This window comes from Trichoderma harzianum, assembly GCF_003025095.1.
Source record: "Trichoderma harzianum CBS 226.95 unplaced genomic scaffold M431scaffold_2, whole genome shotgun sequence".
Classification (NCBI taxonomy): Eukaryota; Fungi; Ascomycota; class Sordariomycetes; order Hypocreales; family Hypocreaceae; genus Trichoderma; species Trichoderma harzianum.
In genome coordinates, this window is record NW_020209250.1 from 2744024 (window position 1) to 2762462 (window position 18439).

At 51.7% G+C, this 18439-nt stretch overlaps 7 protein-coding genes across 7 annotated transcripts; 5 read left to right on the top strand and 2 right to left on the bottom strand.

Moving 5' to 3' along the window:
- Positions 1-61: 61 nt before the first annotated feature.
- On the bottom strand, positions 62-469 carry M431DRAFT_304091 (hypothetical protein). Its single transcript, XM_024914174.1, has one exon. It carries the CDS (start codon positions 371-373, stop codon positions 146-148), a length of 228 nt encoding a protein of 75 aa, XP_024779131.1. The 5' UTR covers positions 374-469; the 3' UTR covers positions 62-145.
- Positions 470-2127: 1658 nt separating this feature from the next.
- On the top strand, positions 2128-2713 carry M431DRAFT_544924 (hypothetical protein). The gene has a single exon (XM_024921173.1). The coding sequence runs from the start codon at positions 2293-2295 to the stop codon at positions 2605-2607; it is 315 nt and encodes a 104-aa protein (XP_024779132.1). The 5' UTR covers positions 2128-2292; the 3' UTR covers positions 2608-2713.
- On the top strand, positions 2714-4688 carry M431DRAFT_304155 (hypothetical protein). The gene is made up of 3 exons (XM_024914175.1): positions 2714-3555; positions 3623-4212; positions 4274-4688. The coding sequence occupies exons 1-3, from the start codon at positions 2820-2822 to the stop codon at positions 4556-4558; spliced, it is 1611 nt and encodes a 536-aa protein (XP_024779133.1). The 5' UTR covers positions 2714-2819; the 3' UTR covers positions 4559-4688.
- A 129-nt stretch (positions 4689-4817) lies between these two features.
- Positions 4818-5285, bottom strand: M431DRAFT_491053 (hypothetical protein; the record flags this gene model as incomplete). The annotated part of the gene is made up of 1 exon (XM_024916868.1): positions 4818-5285. One exon carries the CDS (start codon positions 5283-5285, stop codon positions 4818-4820), a length of 468 nt encoding a protein of 155 aa, XP_024779134.1.
- A 900-nt stretch (positions 5286-6185) lies between these two features.
- On the top strand, positions 6186-7583 carry M431DRAFT_504384 (hypothetical protein). The gene is made up of 3 exons (XM_024918468.1): positions 6186-6656; positions 6735-6921; positions 6987-7583. Exons 1-3 carry the CDS (start codon positions 6357-6359, stop codon positions 7274-7276), a joined length of 777 nt encoding a protein of 258 aa, XP_024779135.1. The 5' UTR covers positions 6186-6356; the 3' UTR covers positions 7277-7583.
- Positions 7584-9077: 1494 nt separating this feature from the next.
- M431DRAFT_2061 (hypothetical protein) lies at positions 9078-13929 on the top strand (the record flags this gene model as incomplete). Its single annotated transcript, XM_024913394.1, has 5 exons — positions 9078-9092; positions 9179-9337; positions 9410-12596; positions 12652-13382; positions 13465-13929. 5 exons carry the CDS (start codon positions 9078-9080, stop codon positions 13927-13929), a joined length of 4557 nt encoding a protein of 1518 aa, XP_024779136.1.
- Positions 13930-15051: 1122 nt separating this feature from the next.
- Positions 15052-17369, top strand: M431DRAFT_75659 (hypothetical protein; the record flags this gene model as incomplete). The annotated part of the gene is made up of 8 exons (XM_024922370.1): positions 15052-15085; positions 15162-15250; positions 15322-15464; positions 15582-15728; positions 15822-16243; positions 16305-16341; positions 16432-16546; positions 16596-17369. 8 exons carry the CDS (start codon positions 15052-15054, stop codon positions 17367-17369), a joined length of 1761 nt encoding a protein of 586 aa, XP_024779137.1.
- Between the last annotated feature and the right edge of the window lie 1070 nt (positions 17370-18439).

An 18439-nucleotide genomic window follows, 5' to 3' on the forward strand; every position in this document is an offset into this window, starting at 1 on the left:
AGTAACGATGGTGCCCAGCTCGAGAATTGGACCATGTCTGCATGTAGATGTAAAGGCGCAAAGTCATGCAGCTAAGGTAGCCCTGGAGATCATATCTGGAGCTATAAGATCCAACACCAGGATGAGTTAGCTCGGCAACACCACCTCACAATAATACTCGGTAGATACTAGCACTAAGCTTATATAACACGCATAAACGATACAAAGAGAAAGAAATTTGGATACAGGAAAATGCAAATAAAACGTAAATCAGACGGCAAGATGACTTGTGCCTCATTTCGAGATTCCTCAAAATGATGCTTTCGAGTTGGAGTAGCTCAGACTTGATGCTCCCAGGCAGGCCCAGCATTTCCAACAGGCCATTGCCCGGCATCTACTTCTTGCTCAGGCTCTCTGTAGAGACACTCAGGAAGATGGCCTGACCATTGACGGACCCAGGATATTCCGAACTAGGCAAATCATCTTGACAGCTTGGGAAGCACAAATGACAGCTCAAGTGGCCACCTTGATTGCCGGTTGTGTGTAGTCGCGCGCTAAACCGATTTTCTGTCTAGCTGTTCGGAAGATGCCGCCAGTCCGAGCAAACAATCGCACAAGATGCGACGCAACACACAGTAAATTCAATTCCAAGACCGATAATCGGCGCAAATCAGGAGTTATTTGGAACACGTCCAATAGGCTACTCGAAGGATATCAAGGTCAGCAAGGGCAAGAACGATATATGTCTCATTATTCATTGTCAATTTCACCAGAAAGAGGCGATCAGCCCACTGATAGGATGTCTTTTAACCAGTTTTGGCATGAGGCTCCGCAATAGTCAAATCAACACGAGTAATACTAGCATTAAAGTGTTGCTCCAGAGGTGGCTAATCGCAGATACGGATTCTCAGCTAAAATAAACATCAAACTGATAGGGGATTGGAATACGGGTGCTAGCACGAGTCTCGCGGCCTTGGTGCCTGATTTCCATCGTACGTCTAGAACAAAAGATAACACCAAGTGAAATCACGTGCCATCCAGGAGAACCGCACGTTGTTTGGCGGTGGCAAAAACGCCACCACGAGATCTAGACTTGGCAGCATCAAAGCGAATCTTGATTACTGCATGATTTCGTGATCCGACGACCAGTGACGATGGAATTGCAACTTCAGTCAACTTTGACCGGCCCGGTCATTCATCTCCTTTCCCCAAGGTTTTGCTTCCCCAGGCTGAGACTCCGCGGCCCCGTCAGGCTGGGGAAATAGTGTTTGCGGGGGATCGTGGGAAGGTTGGTATTTTGAACCGTGTTGTGACCATTGACAGGCGAGATTTTACCTCATGGTATGATATTCTGTGGGTGTCATTTCGACACATGGGGCACCTTTCTGACTACACCGATTCAGAACCTCGAACCGGTTCCGATGTGGCGCTGAATAGTGCGGGGAGAAGGTTCACTCTCGTGTCAAGTTCGCCTCCGTGGAATCCCGGAAACCCACAAGAATACACTGTCTTTGGATATCATTGACTAATGAATTGCCCGTCAAGGCGAGCTTGTTAAAATGTCATGGGAAATGTCGGGGGAAATGTACCAGCTGGAGAGGCTGAGGATGTCGGGGAACGGAGCAAAGTGTCAAGTGGCAGGGGAAATGTGGCTTGCTAGCGCATACCGAGGTGTGGGGAACAGCAAGGAAGGCCGGGAAGAATATGTGCAGAAGGAAAAATCGCCGCCACTGTCTTGACTCGGCCGTGCCTTGATTGCTTGGGATGGCGGTTTGGAGGCTTTTGGGGAGGCTTGGGCCACTCAGCGCCCAGATCAAGCCAAGCCCTCTCGTCAGCGGGATCTACGGCATGTGGCCCAAATCTGCAGTGTGGCATGCATCAAAGTTTTTCTTCAGCCAGGCACTACGCCGAATGGAAGAACAGTGTGCGTGCAGGAACGAGATCAGGCGCAAGGTGCCTGGAGTTTATCTGGGAAGGTTGCTGGCAATGTGCGCAGACATGGATCCCCACGAGGCCGTATCCATCGCATTATACATGAGGATTACTACCCGGACAGCTCAATGGACGCAATGGAGCCATATCTGGAGATAAGGCAGGGGCTGGACCATGGCCTCTGAGATGATCTTGAGTCAGGGTTGCTCCAGCTAGCGCACCGACTTGTCTCCAGGCTTCCACTTTGATGATTGTGATGCTGCGACACACACTGGGGCCCACTGCCGATAACCAAACGCCAGACTATCTCAAGCGGCGTCTCACTCTTTACCTAACGCGTCCCACTTGGATATCGGTAGCCGCAACCCCCGTGACTTGGTAATGCTGGAGGCGAAACGCCATCAATATGACGAATCTCTAAATTTCACCTATTTGGTCGACGATTCGGAGCATCGCGCGTGGGCAGTTCCAAGAAAAGTTAACTCGCGCATCCGCGTGGCCGGCGGGGAGGGTGATTGGATGGGGAAGTTGGAGCTAGATGGTTTTAGGATCTCACCGTCGAATCAGCGCATTGCAGAGTTTCATCGTCTTATCAAAAACGGGCATTTCTGGGGGAAGGGGGACCCCAAATTTCTCCAGTTCCCCGTCCCCAACATGGGCCGTTCTCGGGGGCCCCGATTGTCTATCGCCCATTGAGAAATGTCCCGAATTCTGTGCACTAGCTGCGTTATCAACTGCCCCCATCAGTGCCGGTAGTCTGACGCCTTAGAGGATCATCAGTCCCGGTTGCGTTCCCGGTTCCGGTCCGGTCGGTCAACTAGCGCTTCTCTTGTATTCTCTATTATATCATTTCACTTTCCCTTCTTATTCTTCCTTTCTCCAAGTTGTCCTGCTTCTCCAAGACGAAAATGGAAGACTACAGCAACGACCCCAAACATGACCTCACCCCAGAGGCTGCCGCCCTGGCACAACTGGGTCACAAGCAGGAACTCAAGCGGAATTTCTCCCTGATTTCTATGCTGGGTCTCGCCTTTGCCATTCTCAACACATGGACGGCCTTGGCAGCTTCAATTACACTCGCTCTCCCCTCCGGCGGCGCTAGTTCCGTCATCTGGGGTCTGATCGTGGCCGGTATCTGCAATCTGTGCCAGGCTGCTTCTCTCGCCGAGTTCCTTTCCGCCTACCCCACAGCCGGAGGTCAGTACCACTGGGCCGCCATTGTTTCATGGAAACGATGGAGTCGCGGTATTAGCTATGTTACTGGGTGGATCAATGTATCCGGCTGGGTTGCTCTTAGTGCCACCGGTGGTTTGCTTGGCAGCACATTCATCATGAACATCATTTCGCTGCTTCACCCTGACTTTGAGCCCAAGGCATGGCATCAATTCTTGATTTACATCGCCTTCGCTCTCATTGCTTTGGTCATCAATGCTTTCATGACCAGAATCCTGCCTCTCTTCACCAAGGCCGCCTTCTTCTGGTCGGTTGCCGGCTTCGTCATCATCAGCATTACGGTTTTGGCCACCGCGTCCCCGGATTACCAGTCTGGCGAATTTGTCTACGGCAACTTCATCAATGAGGTTGGCTGGCCCGATGGAATGGCTTGGCTGCTCGGATTGCTGCAGGGAGCATTTGCCCTGACAGGTACGTTGAACCGATATCTGTTGAATCACAGAGAAAAGGGCACTGCTAACTCGTCTCACTTGAACAGGTTTCGATGCGGTTGCCCACATGATTGAGGAAATTCCGGAGCCACATAAGGAGGGCCCCAAGATCATGCTTTACTGCATCGGCATTGGCATGTTCACTGGATTCATCTTCCTCACCGCGCTGCTCTTCTGCATCAAGGACGTCGACGACGTCATCAGTGCTGCTTACGGTCCGCTGCTGCAGATCTTCATGGACGCAACCAACAGCAAGGCTGGTAGTGTGTGCCTCCTCATGTTCCCCCTCGTCTGCATGCTTTTCACCACCGTCACCCTGGTCGCCACCAGCACCCGAATGAGCTACGCTTTCGCTCGTGACAAAGGAATGCCCTTCAGCAGTGTCTTCGCTCAGGTGCACCCCACCCTCGACGTCCCTATCAACGCTCTGCTCTGGACTGTGGCTTGGGTCATCATCTTTGGCTGCATCTTCCTGGGCTCTAGCAGCACCTTCAACGCCATCACATCGGCATCCGTTGTGGCTCTTGGTGTCACCTATGCCATTCCCCCGGCGATCAACGTCCTCCGCGGCCGAAAGATGCTCCCGGAGAATCGCTCTTTCAGGATTCCCGAGCCTTTCGGCTGGATTATGAACATTGTAAGTTTTTTTTATACCCAGCGCAATCATATAGACCAAAAATGCTAACTTTCATTGACAGGTTGGAATCCTTTGGGCTATCTTGACCACCGTCCTGTTCGTGTTCCCTCCGGAGCTTCCCGTCACCCCTGCCAACATGAACTACTGCATTGTCGCCTTTGGCGTCATTCTCCTCATTTCGGGCGGTACTTGGATTTTCGGCGGCCGAAAGACGTACAAGGGACCTGTCGTGGACATCCAAGGCATGTTCCACGGCACCGTTGACGGCTTGGACGGCCTGGAGGGTCTGGACGCCGCCGCACAGTCGGATAGCGTTCGTGAGGATCACTCTGCGGAAAAGAAATAAATTTCCTTGTCGTAGATATAGCGAGTTAAGCGGGGATTCTGTTTTTTGCAATGAATTTATTATGATACCAGTATCAATATCAGTCCTATCCATACCAGTCCTAATCGTGATGGCAGCCAGAATGAATTGTGCATATCGCCAAACTCTCTATGCCAGTATCCGTGCCAGTCCTAATCGTGATGGCCGCCAGAATGAAAAGTGCTCATCGCCAAACTTCCTACGGGTAAGTTTCCGTTCAGTAAAGAGCGTGAGCCTACTACTAGATAATCTCGACGAAATCCCAAGCCGTTCCCGCCCCTTCTTCTGCCTTCTTCTCGACCAACGACTGCCCGTCATTGGAGATGGCCACCTGCCACAGCTCCTTGTCATGAATCGTCAGGAGGACGTAGCCGCCATCTTCATGCCTCTCCGTCATAAAGTATTCCCAAGGCTGGTGATGTCCCATGGTGGCTCGAATTTTCTTCTTGTCGTTGTGTCCAAGGTACGTGCCGGAGACGACGTTTTGGAAGCCGTACCAGCCAAATTGCTTGACACACTTCCAGAGCCATCCGTGTGCGGGAAGCTGCTCATCCATGAGCACCAGATCGCCGAAGGATAGCGTGATGATGCGGTGCGGCTTTTGCTTCTCGCGAATCATGAATTGCTTGCCGGCTTTGGGATGGTGCTCCACCGATTGGATGGTGAGGATGGACGAGCCGTCGTCTTTGATGTGGATGGGGTCTGACATGGTTGTGGGCGTTTGACACTCGTCTGCCGAACTGGTGGTGATGATTGAGGCGGTGTCCCAGGTGCTTTCGTTCATTATCCAAGAATCTTCATGGGAGGTTGACGAGGTTGCAAAAAGGCGCTGTAATGGTTCAAGGATGTGGTTATACGTGCATATGCGTGAAGTGGTTCATGTTCGTTGAGGGAGGAGAGATTACGGTAGAAAGGATGGAAGCTTGGAATTTTATTGCAAACGGCTATTGGACGTCAGTCACTGTGGTATGGAGGCCTACAAACGGCGGCGTGGCTGAATGGGCAGATTTCTATTGGCGGGAAGCTTGCGAGTTGGCATGAAGTTATTGGTTATCATTTGCTCAAATTCGCAAACGGCTCGAGGCATCAATAGCATGCTATGAGCTGTTTGAAATAGTGAAAGAACTTGTTCGGGTTCACCCTAGCATTTCCCGTTTCTACGTGGATTTACAGATGGAAGAAATTCAGGGTAGCCGAATACCAATGCTGTACTTGGGTACACCCATTCTGTTGACAGCCATGCTGATAAGACAATAGTTCACGTGATAGGGCGGAAAGGTTTGTTATTGTTACACCACATGATTTTGTTGTCTTTGAGATGGATAACACCTCGAAACACAACTCATGAAGAAAGTAAACAAAAGGCTGATGTGGAGAACTAAATGAGAACTCCGGGATACTGCTAGCACATGAATACACTACCAAAATACCCTAGAATCAACAGATCGCCTCTAATTAGTTGCTGCGCGGCCAGACAGGTGAGTGGTTACTCTAAGCAATCTGAAGGCAAATATCGGTGTAAATTAAGCCAATTAAATCTTGGGAAGAGATAAATGTCGTTTCAACTATAGAAACTCGATACAGTCTTCAGACGTTAATTAAGAGCAGTAAATGCCGATGTTTGCTTTAGTGCCGTGAAACTGGTGGCGTCACATCATCCACAAACACTAAACAGCCCCACAAGGCAGATAGCGGGCAAGATCTTTGAAAAAGAGTCATAAAACTTGCAATTCTCAAATCGCAATTGTCGCTCTTGCGAATCCGGGGGCCTCGCATCGTCATGACGCGCTTTCGTCCCTGCATCGACCTGCATGCCGGCCAGGTGAAGCAAATTGTCGGCGGCACCCTGGACAGCTCATCCGAGGCCCTCCAGACGAACCACGTCTCGCAGCATCCGGCGGAGTATTTTGCGCAGCTGTACAGGGACAATGAGCTTGAGGGCGCTCATGTGATTATGCTGGGCGGGGGAAACGATGGCGCTGCGAAACAGGCTCTGCAGGCATGGCCTGGAAGACTCCAAGTGGGAGGCGGCATCAAGGATACGAATGCAAAGGAGTGGATTGATGCGGGAGCAGAAAAGGTATAGAATAGAAGGCCCCCTGTGTGTTACGTCAACCAAAATCGTCTCGAAGTGCTAACCCGGATGCTCCTTCGTTAGGTCATCATCACGTCCTATCTCTTCCCGGATGGCCATTTCAGCCAGCAGAGACTGGATGCTGTACTTGGGGCTCTTGGAGGAGACAAGGCAAAGCTGGTCATTGACCTCAGCTGTCGCCGTCAGGGGGAGAAATGGTTTGTTGCCATGAACAAGTGGCAGACGCTGACAGACATGGAAATCAATCAAGGTTAGTCCCAGTAATCAATCCCTTGGTAATTTGATTACGGGCTCGTTTTATTAAAACATCTGCAGAGTCAATAAAGCTGCTGGAGCCCTACTGCTCAGAGTTCCTCATCCACGCCGCGGACAATGAAGGGCTGCAAAAGGGGATAGACGAGAAGCTTGTTGAGCGCCTAGCAGAGTGGTGCTCTATTCCGGTCACATATGCCGGCGGAGGTCGGCAATTGGAGGATTTGGAAACGGTCAAGAGGCTGAGCCGGGGTAAAGTCGATCTCACGATAGGGAGTGCTTTGGATTGTTTCGGCGGGACGGGCGTCAAGTTTGATGATTGTGTGCAGTGGAATAGGAGCCAGGGGGTCTGAACAAAGCCGTTTGTTGACATACAAAAAAAATCCCCCCAAAAATCCATGGATAAGAAATGGCCCGACACTAAGGGACCGCCAGTGTGGATGGAGTATGTTATGTATGTTGTGTTGCAATGTGCCGTGCAGGTTACCGTCATAAAAATAGAGTTTACCACCCTGGATCAAACAAGATTGTCCATCTGCTGGCCCTCAGGTAGGACTGGAGTAAAGCCTGGGTTCGTTGAGTTGGTTGAGCCTTACGGGATCGGAGTGGATCAAAGGAGGTCATGCTCCGTATAATATACGAGTCCACATACATACACAAATTGGGTTGTAAGACACAAATGCGCACATCTTTGATAACGCAGCCAGGGCCTGGAAATTTGCTGGCTCAAGCGTCCTTCACCAAACCCAGGTCCTTTCTCTCGGTAACCATGGCGTTGCCGTGTTTCACAATCACCTGCAGGTAAGAGTGGCGATGATAATACCAATAAAGGAGTAGCACCAGCACCAGCACCCGTGAGATGAGAGCGCCGTTCATGCAAAGTAAACAAAAGAAAGTAAACACCAGGATATGGGTCTGTCATGCATCCTCGAGCCTTGCATGAATCCACCGGCCGAAGGAAGAAAGGACAGCGAAAAAAAGAAGAAAAGATGGATCACCGCTCAGCAGCTAAGGCATAAGGGTAAAAAGGCCAGAAGGAAAAAGAACAACATGGGCCATGGAGCAACGGAGTATTTATGAAAGTATGATGGCATCTATCGGAAACTGACCGCTTTGCATGTGTCTGATGACGACACGCAACAGGGCAGGCCGAATGCTTTGCAGGCCTCTAGCGCGAGATGCGGGTGCGAATAGCCTCTGCAAGCCTCTGCATCAAAGGCTGTACGTAAACGAATGGGTGCATCGTGCGGCGGAATCAGCCGAATCAGCGTCCTCAGACGGCCGAAACTCTCATCGCCGTCTTATTGTTTGCATGCTGCCTCGTCTCAGACCCCTGCCGGCTGCCATGGCGACTCTTGCAGGTTCCAATGTTGAGTTTTCTGGGCTGCAAAGCTCCCCGTCGCTCATAGGGCGCTGGTACGAGCAGAGGCTCTGCTAGCTCCCGTTTCCCTTTGGCTGGGCTGCAAGCCGCCTGACGAGAGCCCTGTTGCAGCACGATTTAGCGCGCCTCCAACCCCTCCTCAGCTGCGATGTGCCCCGGAAGGCCCCCCAAAGCTAGGCAAAATAGTGTGCACCAGCAGCCGCGTTGCCACGACAACCCCTGGCACATTGAGGGGCCCGTGTTTTGTTTTGCGTTAGGCCAATCACGCTGCCCGACGGCGGTGCATTTGCTGCTTCCATGTTCCCTTAAACACTCCCGACCTGCAAATGAATAGGCCCCCCTTCTCTGAACCTCGCCAAGTTGTCATCGTTTGATATCGATTTTGGATGCCAACGATCGAGTCGAACTTCACGACTCCGAGGCGGTTTTTTTTTTTATTTCCTTTTTCTTTTTTTAACTGACATACTGAAGAGAACAGAGTTAACCCGGCGAACATTCTGATATTCTCGCGCCCCCTTTCCCTTTTCCCCCTCTCTCCTTGTTCAATTCCAAACGTTCGTTTTCGAGGCTGCCCTCCCCAACCTTAGCCTCCCTTTTATTTATATATACCCTTTGCGACAAAAATAAAGGAATACACACGGCGCCGGCAAGTCGTTTTGCATTCCTCGCTCGAGTCACATCACCTCTTTGCGCTGATCGGCCCTACGCGCTGATGCGTCAAACGTCCTAGCCCAACCCGAGTGCAAGGATTAGCCAGACCAGTTTCGATCGATATGTCATCTGAACCGGTACGCCCAACGTGGCCCCCAAACTTGGCCCCCGACACGAGAGGCAGCAGAAAAAAAAATACTAACCTCCAACCTCTTCTCTCCAGGTGCACCCATTGCGCATCGCCAAGGGCACGCCAGGCTCGTCACCAGCGAAAGCGCCCAACGCCGCTCCCCAGCCCCGCCCCCTATCTGAACTTTCTCCCACGGAAAGGAGACGCAATTCTCCTAGCTGGAACAACCAAAATCAAATGTCTCCTACCAAGGTTTGTGGAATGCTTAGCGACATTGTGTTTGGTGATGTCTCGCGCTGACATGGGGGGTGTGCGTTTTTTTAGAAGTCGACTCAAAACAGCGGCAATGATTCGTCTCCATTCCAGAACTCGCCCGCCGACTCGGTGACATCGCCGCGAGTGTTTTGGCAAAATCGCAATTCGGAGAACATGTACGGCAACGGCTCACCCTCTCCGACCCGGCGCTCATCGATCGAGCGTCTCCAAAAAGCTTCCCGCGTCAAGAATAGCAACATCAAGGCACTTGAGCAGAAGCAGGAATATGACCCAACCCGAGTTCCTCAGATCGAGAGACCTCTAGCCAAGGTCCAGAGCACATACGGTTTGCCGGTAGGCTCCCCCGGCCCTTACTACGCTGATGGCGACAAGTCCATTGCTGCACCTGCACCCATGAGTCCAGCAAAGTCAGATAATTCTGGTCCCAGTACGCCCAGAGGGCCCAGCAAAGACCAGGCTTCACCCACCAAATCGTCACTTTCGCCATCCAAATTCAAGAGCAGCTTCGACCATGAGACGGGCACGTGGTCTGCAGATGCATCTGCCGTGGACGGCTCTCCTAGCGGCCGCCCCTCGCATCGGCACACGAAGAGCGTGACGTTCGACAATGCGCCGCCCCAGATCAACGAGTACGAGATGGCCACTCCGGATCTCTCTTCTATTGGAACGAATTCGCGCGAGGGCAGCTATGACTCGATGGATGAGGACGAGGAGGAAGACGAGGATCTTCTCTATGATCCTAATCACATGGGCGGCCACGATGACGAGAGTTTCGATGCATCTCTGGAGGACACAGACAAGACGCCAGTCGTCGGCCCCGATGATTGGGCCAAAGACAACTCTTTGATGAACCACGAGCATGAGGATTATGATGGAAGCCCCATGCCTGAAGGGGGTCTGGGAGGAAGCAGTTCGGGGCGCCTATCCATTGGCTCCGTCGCAGAAAATCGCCCTCTTCCCCCTCTTCCAGGAAGTCATGTCAGAAGCCAGTCTACCGGCTCTGTGCCCTCATCTCCTGCGCTCTCTCAGGATCCGGAGAAGATGAGTGGTTCTCACAGAAGCCTGCCTGTCCCGCCTCCAGCCTCAGCCACAAAGTCCGATATCGAAGACTTCATCAGCGGCAAGATGTCACTTGAGGAAAGACTCAAGCTCATGATGATGTCTGATGACAGCAGCGGTAAGACCGCTGCCGAACAACAGCGCGAGCGACGTCTTCGCCGAAGTTCTGGTCGCAGTCGTAGCTCACTGTCCCGTGATGACACGCTCAACACGGCTGACGGCCACGATAGCCAAATCGCCCTCGACATCCACAAAGATGAAGAGGCCGAGGTCCATGAAGAGGAAGACAATCTCGGCGACATGTCCGGACTGGGAGACTATCAGCTGCCACAGCCCATCTCTAGGGAGTCCATCATGAAGCGTGTCAACGGGAGCAAGATATTGTCGGATCCCGAATCAGAGTACAACTTTTCTTCGCCACCGGGGAGTCCCCTTCGAGACCAACACTTTCCTCTTGACCCCGATGTTCCCATTCCGTCCACTGAGGACTCTCTGCTGGATGACGAGGACGACGAAGACGATGAAGAAGATGGTTCTTATGATGATGATGAAGGCGACGGCCCTTATGATGAGGACGACCCCGTGGAGAGCAGCGTGATTATTCATCGGGTTATTCATGAAGACGATTCCGAGCTCGACATGTACGATTCCGAATACGATGACGAATATGACGACGAGTCTCACTTCGAATCTGACGACGACTTGGATGCTTCGGGCTCTCATTATGGGGGTGATGACAGCCAATCTACGGAGTCTGGGCTTAGGACTGAGCCCACTGAGAATACCGTGGAAGACCCAGCCAAGGAACCTGCCAAGGAACCGGCCAAGGAGATTGTCACAGAGCTTGTCAAGGAGCTTGTTGACGAGCCTGCCAAGGAATCTGTCAAGGAGTCTGTGGAAGAATTGTCGCCTCCGGAGCATGATGTTAGCGAAGAGGCGCTGACTCCTCGTGCCGTCTCTCCGGCGGAGACTGAAGACGATACACGCATCGAGGCTGAATCTAGTATGGTCAGCGAATCAGCACTCTCGGTTTCTGATCTATCATCGGACGCCACCCCTGAAGCTACATTGGACATATCTTCGTTTGACCCTTCTATGCTTTCGGGTTCCGAGCTTGAACCAGCCGCTCTTGAATTCAATCGTGAAGTGCCAGAGGCGACAGACTCAGAGGGAGAGCACGACGTATCGCCAAAAGTATCAACTGAAATCCTCCGAAACAAGACTCCAGAGAAGTTGGTCCCCAAACCTGAATATGACGGTACCGGCTGGGGCGACGATTCATACGCAGACAGATCGGAAGATAGATCGGAAACTCCCGACTCTGTCATCCATAACCCCGTATCTGATGAAGAGGAGATTGTCCGCAAAGAATCCCCTGAGATTCCTGAGCGGCTTGCAACTATCAAGTCCTCTGGTTCCAAGTTGAAGACGAGGATTTCCAATACGCCTTCGGATATCGTGGCTATGCGGGAGGCTCGTAGACACGTTAGTGGTGAAATACCCAGTGTTCCATCAATCCCAAGCAAGCATCGCGCGCTCATGTCAAGAGATGGCAACGATGCTGAGTTTAGCAACGACAGTTTCCTGGCCCGGCACCCAAGCTTTAAGAACAAGAGCCTGACATTGGACCTGGACATGGGCCTCAGCTTGGATAAGGACTTTGAACGAGTCATTGAAACGCAAAAGGTAGCTTTTAGTCGCCCCTATTCTCACACAGCACAGATAACCACCAACCACAACCACTCTTCACCTCGACAAGTGTCAGGGGAGCAGCACACCTCACCAGATAAGAATCAACTCGATGCTAATATTACGTCTCGTTCTCAGCGCGGATATCTCATGCGACAAAACACCAAACTCGTCTCTGCCAGCGACAAGGATGCCGAGGATCCTTGGAAAGCACGATCTGCTAACAACTCACCCATCAAGTCGAGCCGGCCGCAGTCGTGGACTGTGGAACCCTGGAACAGCCAAACTCGCCGCAGTATTCGAAAGGGCCAGCCGATATTAAGCCCTGTTCCGCCATTGCCGGGCCAGGAGAGCAATTCGACCGCTCTGAACAAGGTTGTTGAGGAAGATTACAGTGTTGATGCGGCCGGCCCAGACGCGGGTGAGAGAGGCCGTCTGTTTGTCAAGGTCATCGGTGTCAAGGACCTTGACCTACCAATTCCAAAGAGTAAGTATTCTTCATGTCCTAAAATGGCAGCCGAATCTAACATTTTGTTTCTTAGATGAGCGCAGCTGGTTCAGCCTCACTCTAGACAATGGTGTTCATTGTGTGACGACAGCTTGGCTGGAGCTGGCTCGCAATGCACCAATCGGACAAGAATTCGAACTTGTCGTGCCCAACGACCTCGAGTTCCAGCTCACTCTGAACGTTAAGCTAGAGAAGCCCACGTACTCCCATGTCCAGCCTGCAGCAGTCAAGATGGCAAAACCCAAGTCATCCACTTTCAGCAGGGTGTTTGCATCACCCAAGAAGCGCAAGGAGCTTGAGCTTCGACAAAGGGCAGAGGAAGAGCGGTTTGCGCTGCAGCAAAAGGAAGCGCTGGCACAAAAGCGTAAGGATGCTGGCTCGGCCTATGAGCTCCTTTCACCGTTGGCTGCTGAAGATGGAAGCTTTGCTCGAGCTTACATCTCCCTGAAGGAGCACGAAAACCGATGCTTCGGTCGCCCGTACACAGTCGAAGTTATCTGCTTCAACGAGTGGGCCACTGAGGAAGAGAGTTTTGCCTCTACCATCAAGAGCAAACGAGGCAACGCTGCTGGCATTCTCAGAAAGGCGCCGTACAATATCGGGAAGCTGGAGCTTCAGCTTCTCTTTGTACCGCGCCCCAAGAACGTTACGGATGATGACATGCCCAAGAGCATGAACTCATGCATTCGGGAGCTCAAGGCTGCCGAAGAGAGACTTGCCCGTAACTGGGAGGGTGTTCTGAGCCAGCAGGGTGGTGACTGTCCTGTAAGTTGATGTCCCAATTTTCTCCCATATTCTCTTTGCCCCCCACCCTTATGCTCTAGTTTTGGCTAACCTATTGAATCAGTACTGGCGCCGCCGATACTTTAAGCTTGTTGGCACAAAGCTGACTGCATACCATGAGGCTACTCGCCAGCCCCGAGCGACGATTAATCTTTCCAACGCCAAACGGTTGATTGACGATCGTCGAACATTGATGGAGAAGGAGACAACGGGCAAGGGAGGCAAACGCCGCAGGTCCGCCTTTGCAGAAGAAGAAGAGGGGTACATGTTTGTTGAGGAGGGTTTCCGCATCCGGTTCAACAATGGCGAGGTGATTGATTTCTACGCCGACTCTGCCGAGGACAAGGAAGGCTGGATGAAAGCCCTTTCCGACGTCATTGGCCGTGGTGATGCCGGATTGGAAGAAGATCCTAGTGGGCCCCGGTCGCGGGCCAAGTGGTGCGAGCTTGTCTTCAAGCACGAAGAGCAAATTCGACGCCGAACGGATAGCCGGAGAGTGCACTCACGGACAAGGAGCACGTTCAACTAAAAAGCGGATGGGCAAGACGCCAACTTGAGATGTACTTGCTATGTTATGAATACGTGTTGGATTATGGAGTATGACCGACGAAGTCGTGGCGGGGGGGACGGCGCATTTTTTTTCTTGCTACTACAGACACATTCATTGGCGTTGCCGGTGGTTTTCTTTGCGTTTTCTTCTTCTTCTTCATTGCTGCTGTTGGCCTCTCATTTTCATTTTCCCCTTTCTTCTTTACATTCTACTTTTTTCTTCATTGTTTGCTGTTTTGATTCCACAGCTGTTGCGACCAAAGATCGCCTGTACGTATGGATTTTGATTTGTACTAAAAACGTTTTTAGCAAGTATAATGAGACCAACGCAGCCAATGCGCAGTTCCTTGATGCAAAACTTTGAGTATGTAAAGTGTAGTAGTTGTAGTTCGCTTTGCATGATGTTTCGCCCCTCTTCCTCGCTCGTTTCTGGAGAGTAAATGAATAGGTGCACGGGTGTAGGAAATAAAAGGGGGTTCGGTATCAGGAAAGGGGTCATCATGCATATATTTTAAAAGGATGCTTGCTCCTTTAACACCCTGCCTGCTATTGTGTGTATATTGTATGTATTAAATATTGTATATTGTAAATTATATGAAGCTATTCCCAAGCTTCTCAAATGCTTTACCGTAAACAAGACACGGAGTATAACGACTACGGCATTACCTACAGTAGAAACCCCTTTTGTAGACCAACGTCATTTGCTTTGTTTCCTTAATCTTACAAGGTCCCCTTTGCATCAAAGCTGAGACACGTGACCCTTGCGCCATCTCGCATTGATGCCCGCGTTAATTGAGCCTTGGGAGCGCTGACGGCAGCACCAAAAAGCGGGCTGGTGGGGTCCAGCTGGCGAGGCGCAGCGGGCCCTTTCAGTGGGCTCAGAAGCTCTGGGGGGGGTCCTTTTGGGGGGGTCCTTCGGGGGGGCATCGTCACCTGGAACGGGGATTGTGAAGCACCTGGACTTCTGCTTCCTCCATCTTCAGCACCCTCAAACCCTCAGCTGTTTCTTCCAAAGCGCAAGCCCTGCAAGCCCTCGATTTCTCTCTCCCGCCTCTTCTATTCTCCCTTCTCCCCCAGATCTCGTTCGCCAGAGGACGCCGCAATGGCTGGTCGATTCGTCCGGGCGTCCAAGTACCGTAAGGTCCCTCCCCAGGCGCGAAACGCATTCACTGGACTGGCGCTGACGACGACGACGAGGCTGACGGACTACAGGACACATCTTTGGCAAGCCCACGAAGAAGGAGTTCTGCTACGACAACCTGCGCATCAGCCGGAATGCCTGGGACACAAACCTGGTAAAGGTACGGACGGCTGTCGAGACGCGACATGCGACAAACTTGGGATACGGGGTTGCTAAAGAGCTCTAACTTAGGCCAACGCCGAGTACTTGTCTGTCAATTGGGATTCCTCTGGAGGCGGCGCTTTTGCTGTCATCCCTCTCAACGAGAAGGGAAAGGCACCCGACCAGATTCCTCTGTTCCGCGGACACACGGCGACTGTGCTCGACACTGACTGGTGAGCTTTGCCCTCTCTGAAACCTCCCCCCTATTTCGGGTTGCCTTTTGCAAACACCCCTTGTCAACCTGCCTTTCACTCAGACGGTTTGGGTCGCTGACTTGTCTTATCGCCTAGGAACCCGTTCAACGACCGCATCATCGCCTCGGCTTCGGAGGACGGAAAGGTCTTCATCTGGGAGGTTCCTCAGGACTTTACGCTCTACACGGATGCCGAGGTCATCCCCGATGTATCGCCGGTCAGCAAGCTGGGAGGCCACACGAGGTAGGCGACTACCCTCTCGATTTCGATCCAAGATCCGTGCTTCTGAAGCAGGAGAGAATAATTACAATAACCATACTAACCAGCTCGCGATAGAAAAGTCGGGCAGGTCCTGTTTAACCCCGCGGCCGATAACATCCTCGCCTCTGCCTCGGGCGACTTCACAATCAAGCTCTGGGACATCAGCACCGGCCAGAACCACTTGACTCTCCCCCACGGCGACATCGTACAGAGTCTGTCATGGAACGCGAGCGGCGACCTTCTTGTCACGACGTCGCGAGACAAGAAGATTCGAGTGTGGGATGTCCGCCAGGAGAAGCCTGTGCACGAGTACGCGGGCCACACAGGTGCCAAGAACAGCAGAGCAGTCTGGCTGGGCGAGCACAACCGCTTCGCCACGACTGGTTTCTCCAAGATGAGCGAGCGCCAGATTGCCCTGTGGGAGCCTGGCCGCAGCGATCCCATCGGAGGGTTCACTCATCTGGATGCCATTTCCGGTGTCTGCATGCCGTTCTGGGGTTCGTTTATGTTACCATCCTCCAAGTCGCACTGATCTAGTCGCTGACATGTGATCTATAGATGACGGTTCCAACTGCCTTTACCTTGCTGGCAAGGGGTAAGCTCTCTCTCCGCCCCCTCCATTTCTATGAAATATCATTCTGTAGTTACTTGTGTGTGTGTGTGCAGCTACTGACTAGCCTTTTAGTGATGGCAACATCCGCTACTACGAGTACGAGAACGACAAGTTTGAGTACCTGAGCGAGTACAAGTCTGTCGACCCCCAGCGAGGTATCGCCTTTATTCCGCGACGCGGTATCAACGTCAGTATTTCAGCGACTCGTGGGTGTTGCTTCGGCTAATCCATCCCAGGTTCACGAGAACGAAGTCATGCGCGCCTTCAAGACAGTAAACGACAACTACATCGAGCCCATCTCCTTCACTGTGCCCCGAAGAGCAGAGACCTTCCAGGCCGACATCTTCCCCCCGGCCGTGGGTCTCCGTCCCGCCGTCAGCGCCAAGGAATGGCTCGATGGCAAGACCGGACTCCCGGCCAAGATTGATTTGGAGAGTGTCTATGAGGGAACTGCTCCTAAGGAGGTTGCTGCCGACTACCAGCCACCCGCTCCCGTAGTGGCCCCCAAGGTCGAACCCAAGAAGGAGGAGCCCAAGGAGGAGCCCAAGCCGGTTGTGCGAGCTCCACCTCCCAGTGTCAGTGACCAGAAGAGCTCCATTGCCGCCATGGCCAACAAGTTCCAGGACGAGGAGGAGGAGGAGCCCAAGCAGGAGGAGCCATCTAGCTTTGACGAAGAGGTCAAGCCGGCTCAGCGAGCACCTCTGCCTATCCGATCCGAAACGAAGCCGGCAACTCCTCCAGCCGCCTCTCCCGCTCCCGCTCCTGTGAAGCCCGTTTCCTCCGTCCCAGCTCCTACCCCCGCCCCGGCATCCAGTGATCCTACAACCTCCCTGAGCGAGATTAAGGAGCTTATTGAGAACCAGACCAAGGTGATTAGCGCGCAGAACGACCAGATTGGCCTCTTGACGTCCGAGGTCGAATCACTCAAGAAACGGCTTGGATCAGGATCCCAGGACCAGAGCGAGCGAATCAGGCAGCTCGAGCTAGAACTAGAAGAGGCACGATCCTAGATCCGTGTCTAGTACAGCAGTAGTATCACGGCCTTACTTATCCAGATTTGTTTACCCTTTTGTTCTAAGAAAAGCTTTGTGTGTGCGCGCGCGCGTGTGTTGTTGTCGTCTCATCGAGAGCCTGGAGTCTAAGGGGCGTGGGAAAGACGGGAACGGGAGGATCTTGGAAAAAAAGAAAGCAAAAGAGCCATTCCTGAGAAGGGAAAAAGCAAATGAGGGAAAAAGCAAAAAAAAAAAAAAACAATTTGATGTAAGGGGGTTGGTTTGATGCAAGGGCAAGGCAGCTGTTGTTGGTTTTCCTGTTTATTTGTTTGTTTGTTTTTTTCTTGACGGAAAAGAAAACGAAACGAAAACGTTGTAATTAGTTCAACTTGCATTTATCTGTCTGTCTGTCTGTCTGTATGTGTTGGAGCCAAAGACTTCTTCATATTCTTGCCTTTTCCTCGTCTTTTTTAGCTTTTTTCTTTTTATTGATTTGAGCAACTCGGCTTGTTTTTATTTCATCTTACTACATCCCGTTGTTATATCCAAGGATTATGTTCTTTTTTTCTCGCTTAAAACTTGTTTTTCCTTTCTTTTTCTACTCTTCTTGAACGGTACGAGTATACGATGGTGTTGTTTTCTCGTCTTGTTTTCTCGGGACTTTTGTATCCGCGGTCCAGCCTTGCTTTTTTTTCCCCGCCTTGTTTTTATTATCACTATAGTAGACAAGGTTGGTAGTCCTTTTCAACATGTTGATAGGTGAGGTTTTCATGTGACTTGTGATGAGTAACAAAAGCCAGGGATGATCAACGAGGCTGTACAGAATCCCTACACATGCTTTATGTCGGCACTCACGGGGAATCGAGAAGGGACCAGCATACGAGTACAGAAACAGATAATCCGCACGTACGCACTATACTAGACTCATCTAGAGAGGCTGATCGTATTCTCATGTACTCGTATGCCGTATATTCATTTTGCGGTCCTTGCTTTTTTTGCAAACCGCCTAGCACTATACTTGACTATACGAGTACCTAGTGAGTTGTATGACATGACACGTCCATTGGTTAGTTGCAAGTATCTACAAG

What these genes read in the sequence shown, in the direction of transcription:
- M431DRAFT_304155 (XM_024914175.1), top strand. Translation starts at nt 2,820, where the DNA reads ATGGAAGACTACAGCAACGACCCCAAACATGACCTCACCCCAGAGGCT. An exon ending in GGGAGCATTTGCCCTGACAG is followed by an intron (nt 3,556 to 3,622) that starts GTACGTTGAACC and finishes TCACTTGAACAG; the next exon opens with GTTTCGATGCGGTTGCCCAC. An exon ending in TCGGCTGGATTATGAACATT is followed by an intron (nt 4,213 to 4,273) that starts GTAAGTTTTTTT and finishes TTTCATTGACAG; the next exon opens with GTTGGAATCCTTTGGGCTAT.
- M431DRAFT_544924 (XM_024921173.1), top strand. Translation starts at nt 2,293, where the DNA reads ATGCTGGAGGCGAAACGCCATCAATATGACGAATCTCTAAATTTCACC.
- M431DRAFT_304091 (XM_024914174.1), bottom strand. Translation starts at nt 373, where the DNA reads ATGCCGGGCAATGGCCTGTTGGAAATGCTGGGCCTGCCTGGGAGCATC.
- M431DRAFT_504384 (XM_024918468.1), top strand. Translation starts at nt 6,357, where the DNA reads ATGACGCGCTTTCGTCCCTGCATCGACCTGCATGCCGGCCAGGTGAAG. An exon ending in TTGATGCGGGAGCAGAAAAG is followed by an intron (nt 6,657 to 6,734) that starts GTATAGAATAGA and finishes CTCCTTCGTTAG; the next exon opens with GTCATCATCACGTCCTATCT. An exon ending in AGACATGGAAATCAATCAAG is followed by an intron (nt 6,922 to 6,986) that starts GTTAGTCCCAGT and finishes AAACATCTGCAG; the next exon opens with AGTCAATAAAGCTGCTGGAG.